The sequence below is a fragment of the Myotis davidii genome, unplaced genomic scaffold, assembly GCF_000327345.1.
Source record: "Myotis davidii unplaced genomic scaffold, ASM32734v1 scaffold104, whole genome shotgun sequence".
NCBI classification, from domain to species: domain Eukaryota; kingdom Metazoa; phylum Chordata; class Mammalia; order Chiroptera; family Vespertilionidae; genus Myotis; species Myotis davidii.
This window is the reverse complement of record NW_006296625.1, coordinates 3,649,337-3,655,581: the sequence shown is the minus strand read 5'-3', so window position 1 is coordinate 3,655,581 and position 6,245 is coordinate 3,649,337. Positions and strand designations below refer to the sequence as shown.

Here is a 6,245-nt window from a genome sequence, read left to right as displayed (position 1 = left end):
CCAGCAGTAGCACATGAAATTGTGGAGAGATGAGAGTCTCATATTCATATTTATCTAAATGTAGCAAGTAGCACCGGGTTTCCCATTTAATGAAATGCCGTTTCTTTGATAATTCTTTGGAGGAATAAGCCTTTGCATTCCCATTTTCCCCAATCAGAGAAGGGCCTCTCAGGTGCCTTTGTCCAAACACACCTTTAAGCATTTGTCAGGAGTGAAAACACTGGCTGAATTATCACCGGAGGCGTCCTTACAGGGAGCAGGTAAAAATGCCGCAGAAGGTGCTTTACTCTGTTTTGTTGACATCTCAGATCCACTTGGCTGGTCACAGGTAGGCAGGTGGAAACTGGTTAAACACTATGCAACCAGGATGTTTATCCACAAGCAGATTAAGATGATGAGTCTAAGGCATGACGTCAGAAGCGGGGCCAGCAGTCTGCCCCAAGGCGGCAGTGCAGGCATGAAGTTGTGACAAAAGCCATCCCAGCCACCTTGTGCCTCCATCCAGGTGCGGTGCTTCCCCGTGAGCCAACCGCACAGGAAGGTGACCAGGCGCTGGCAGTCCTGGTCAGCGGTGGCATCCCATTGCCTGCGTGCCTGCGAGTGGCCTGGCCGCGGTCTCTCCAGCAGGGCCCCCGCGAAGGACACCAGCGCCACCACGCTCAACCAGTTGGGGTCTGCGCCGTCTGGAACTAGCGAATCCATCTGGTCCACCATCTGCTGGAGGCGGTTTCTCTGCCTCCGGGACCAGGATTGCGGGGTACCCAGCCACGAATGAGCAGCCAGGGAGCGGTGTTCCAGGAACTCGGTCAGTAGCCGTCGGGTGCGCAATCTCAGCTCGTCGTCCTCCATGGCCCGGCGTCTCAGGGGAAATGAATTTTTTAAATGAAAATAAATCAAATCAAATCTACCCTTATTACTAGGAAACAACTCAAAGCAGCAAGTGTCCCACTTACAGATTCATGGTCAAGTGCATTGCTGTGAGAACTAAATGGCAGCCCACACAGAGTTCTCAAACAAGTCCATCATGAATAGCATTAGTAATACTGGTTACCATCTCTGTCATACACTATGGGATATTCTCGAGCATATCATCTTATCCAATCTTCCCAGTAACCTTCAGAGAAATAACTAATATTTTCTGTATTTTATGGATAAAAAAAAAAGTCTTACCAGGGTAAGTAACTCATAAATTCCACCATGTCCCGTCCCATCTTTAAACTCTAGGATAAAGTTCAGTCCCTTTAGCATGGCATAAAAGGTCATGATCTGTCTCCTGGTAACTCCTGCGGTGGTCCCACACGTACCTTTTTAAAACATCACATTCCTTTCCTGGTATCCACCAACCCTATTCCCTTGCACAAGTTGTTCCTTCTTCATTAAACACCTTCCCTCTAGTCTAACTCCTGTCCACCTGGCTGACTTCTGCTCATTTATCAAGACTCCATCCAAGCATCACCTCTCCCAAAAGAAACCATCCTTGACTGTTCCTCATTCACCTTCTCCAGAAACAGGTTGCCTCCTCTCTACTCTTTCACAAATTTCATCACATGGCACCAAGCTTGGTCTGCCTGCTGCCCCTCCATTTGGATGCTGATAGAGCAACAATAACTATTTCTCATTCAGCTCTATTTTAGCAGCATATTGCACAATATCTGCTACACGATGGGTACTCTATCTATGGTGGTAGAATGAAAGAAAAAATCAGATGATGAATCATGAAACACAAGTAATAAGCAACACACAGAAACGGAAACCCACGATTTCTGAATCCAAGTTCTTTATGTAGCAGACATTTGAAAGAAACCCTACTATCTTCTACATTTCCTACAAAATACTGGAGACAGAAAGTTGAAGAAGGCATGATGCATGACCTAAAATACAAATATACACATGCTGCCATGCCTCAAGGGAGCCAATTATTATAAAACTATCAGACATCTTATTTACAATATAGTCTTCCTGGCTCTATGCAATGGCTCAGAGTTCCCTGCACACAGGAATCAGCCTTTGTCTTTCTGTCTTAGGTAACTAGCTGTAGCCCTGGTGGCAATATCTTGAACTTTTCACCACCTTAGCAAAACCATTACACAGGCAAAGCTGCACAAAGGAAACTTGCAGCTGTTACAGAATGCATAATTAGCCATCATTTTCAAGCTCCTTTGACTCTGCAGAACTTGATTCTGCAGGCAAGGGTTCAGGGGTGATCCTGAGACTAAATGTTTTAAAGTTCTCTTTAGATGATTATCATATAATAAAACATTCCATGAAGCCAGACAAATGGATTGTGGTTTCTAGCAATGCTCTTCATGTCATCAATCCAATCCAGAAAGTCTTTAGATTTTTTACATAATAAAAAATAAATATATTTTATTTGTAGTCATTAGTGAATTAAATCTATATATATAAAAGCCTAAGCAACCGAATGACCAGTCGACGGGTTGCTATGATATGCACTGACCACCAGGGAGCAGACGCTCAATGCAGGAGCTGCCACCTGGTGGTCAGTGTGCTCCCACAGCCAGCCTCCTGCGGACAGCCAACCTCCCACGGCCCCTCCCCATGGCCAGCTGGCCCTCACCCTGCCGGCTCCAGCCAACCTCCCGCAGTCCCTCCTCCCGGCCAGCCAACCTCCCACGGCCCTTCCCCCTGGCCAGCTGGCCCTCACCCTGCCCATCAGCCCCAATTGCCAGCCAGGCCAAGGGACCTCACCTGGGCACGAATTCATGCACTGGGCCTTGAGTGTTAGAACTAAAAGCTCTTTAAGAAAGCAAACCAAATCACACAATTTCTCCTCTTGTTGAGGGTCAGTTTTAAAATAACAAGTAATTCAGACGGAAGCTCCACTCTGAGATCTGAAGCATGATTGAGTTAGATGGGATCTTTCATGTCTGGAGTGGAATATTTGCATATTCATAGGGGAGATGCGAGCAGGCCCATCAGCTGGAAAATGCCCCCTCATAGGCCAGGCAGGCCACTGCCTTACCCCAAGGTCAGAAATGTTCACCACATAGTGTGCCTATCAAATGCAGGCACAGGCCCTTGGAAAGATGGTTGTCAAATGCACTGGGTTAATGGAAGAGAGCTCTGTAATGTTCTCTTTTACAAGGACATAAAAAGTTTGGAGAAATACAAGAAAGAAAGGGGTCAGTAAGAAAGATAATGAAAATGGAAGAGAAAGCTATCTCAATTTTATTTAAGGCCTTCCCTGCCACAGAAAAATGCCATGTTTGCCAATCTTTTATTTTAACTGCCTCCTAGAAATAGAAAATAAATCTTTCATTTGAGCTTATTATTGTATGAATTTTTTTCTAGTTATAATAAACTTTTTATTCTACCCAGTCTGTACTATATCACAAGAATATTGCATTTTTCCATATGCTGCCTTGAAACTTTTTCAAGCTCATTTTAAGGATTTATATTAGTCCACGAAACATGTCTAATTTTAATTAACAACAATTAAGTGCCTACTATATAGAAGGCACTGTGTGCTAGGAGCTGTGGAAAATATAAAGATCAACAAATACAAGGAAGAAATTGAAGAGAAGGAAGAGGATGAAGAAAACATGCAACGTAGGCATGAGATGTATATTAAGATAATGCTAATTTCAGTGACTTAATCCAAAAGAAATTCATTTCTTACTTATATCAGCCTAATGCATGTTTTACCGGTCTGCCAAAACTTTCCTCCATACAGTGATTCAGGGACTTAGTCACCTTCTATCTATGGCTCCACCGTCCCCTAGGGTCCAGACAGAGAGAAAAAGTGGAGAAAGCAAACAATCTTTAGATTGTTAAGTAACAATTCATTAGACCAAAAGCAACAGAGATCTATAATTGGTAAGAACCAGGCATATAGTTGATTCTGCCTTAGATGAAAGAGGGACTGAGAAATGCAGCCAGGCCTGGGCAGCTGCTTCCTGCTGTCACCAGAAACAGGGCTCTCTGGTTAGACAGTTTGCCGGAAGCCACCACATACCAGCACTATCATGAACGTGCACCAAGGAACGCGCGAGGCCCACGGACCTTGAGCGCTAGAAGGGCTTATGCTAGGCTAGGCACCGATTGTTCGTGTTGAGACTGTGGTGGCTAAAGCAATTTCCTGGCCTGATAGCCACTAAGTAAATGTTTACTGGACCTTACTGATCTTTACTGAGCTTTGAGACTGTCTGCTGCATAACTGCCATGCTTTACCGAGGGCAAGGTGTGCATCTAAAACTGAATAAAACTGACAAGGCCAGGACTCGGTGTGCCTCTTCAAGAAAGAGACTCCATCTGGCTCCCACCCCTTAATAATTCATACTTTGTCTAGCATTTTCATTTGTGCATCGGACCCTCCTGCAGATGCTGAACCCCGCCGTGCAGGTCATGGCAACAGCTAGCTTGCTATCTCTGCCTCAGAAGAGATGTAGCATTGAGGACTTAAATTTCAACACTGATGTTAAATTTTTTTAATTCTAATTGAATAAAGGGGTTAAAAATATGGTTCCTAATTTGAAGGCATGATTGTAGGTTACACACAGAGCCATGCCTTCAGTAGGCACTTGGACCATTTTTCTTAAGTTATCTAATTATTTTGAAGGAAACAAATATTTCATACAATACCCAAAACGTGAGTTGCTGGAAAAGATACACTTGTCTCATGTGTATAGCTTTCACTAAACAGGGTCTGGATTAGAATCATCTATAATAAGATATTAGCATAATCATATCCAGGTACTAGAGTTAGAATTTATTCTTTTATTTTTATACTTGTACACTTTTAAATGTATCTACAATGAACATAATATATACATCCTCAATGATCAATAAGCTACAATTATTTATAAAGATAAACACAATCAATGTTTCCATATTCTGGGATTTAAAGAACTGGTTTTAATTTTTTTTCTTATAACCATACAAGTTTATTCACTACTGTTTTGTCTATTAGATTACAGAAGTAAATTGCTTTTACATTAATCTGTTTTTTTACCATTTTTTCAGATTTGTTGCTAATTCTCTCTTGGATCCATTGTATGGCTCTCTCCCATAGACTACTACCCCACTACTGCCACCAACTGCACAGAATGATAATAAAAATAATGGGTTTTATAATGTACCAGTCACTGAGCTATTCTCTTTATTTGTGATATCTCATTTAAAACCCCCTATTTGATGAGATAAGTGCTATTATCACCCCGTTTTACCTAAGGAAGCTTGGAAAAGTATACTACTCTACTCAGCCAAATTCTAATAGCTGAACAGTAGCTTAAGTGAATATGAACCCAGGCAGAGACCATGCATTCAAACACCATAGTACCTTCCCTCCACACAAAAAAATATGTTATATTTTTAACATATTTTAAAAATAATAATTTATACATGCAAAATAATTTATAATATTCAGGAAACCTATACAAACATTATTGCATTGGATGCTTAGAGTAGCATGAGGATTATCTCCCTCATTTTCCAATTGAGGTAGCAAAGAGTCAAATACTCAAAGTTTCAAAGGTAGTAGAAGGTGCATCAGTATATATCCGTCCAGAGAAACAGCAACCACAGTCATTATCTCAGTCGAAAGTGATTTAATACAAAGAATTGGTTACCAAAGCATTGGAAGGGCTTGATTAGAAAAGGGGAGATGATTAGCAATGGCAGTGAACCACTACCATCACTAGAGCTGGAGGGACAGAAAAGAAAGTGTTGCTACCCAGAACCAATGGACACTGCTTGACTGAGCAAAAGTACAGGAACCCACTTGCCTCCTCACCAGATATCAGAAGCCAGCAGTTCTGCTGAAGCTACTGGGCTGGTTGCTTTCACTGCTAAATGACATAGTTGTTTGCATTGCTCCTACAGCTGCTAAATTCGGATGCAGGAGAGAAAAAAATTCAGCTTCTGTCTTTTTCCCACCTTAAAACCTTATGCATGTTATTCCATTGGCTAAGTCAGGGGTCTCTAGGAAATATGACTTTTAGAATTCCAACCATGTGCATACAGAGGAGAATATAAAAGGGCAAGCATGAAGCTTAGAGCCAAGAGACAAAGATAACTGACCCAGTGGCAGAAACAGAACTGAACTCAGGGCTTCTGGCTTAAAATGAGTTCTTTTCATTCAATGTATACTTATGCAACTACTCTAAGCAGACAGGAAGACAGGTGCTAGAGATTACCATTATGATCTGGGCCCAATGAACTAGGTATGAACTAGATACATGAACTAGATGTGAACAGGTCATGGACTTGCGGGGATCAGTGTGCAA

At 42.1% G+C, this 6,245-nt stretch overlaps 1 protein-coding gene across 1 annotated transcript; it reads right to left on the bottom strand.

Annotated features, from left to right (window-relative positions):
• Positions 1–354: 354 nt before the first annotated feature.
• LOC102753714 (bcl-2-like protein 10) lies at positions 355–849 on the bottom strand. The gene has a single exon (XM_006772204.1). It carries the CDS (start codon positions 847–849, stop codon positions 355–357), a length of 495 nt encoding a protein of 164 aa, XP_006772267.1.
• Positions 850–6,245: the final 5,396 nt, after the last annotated feature.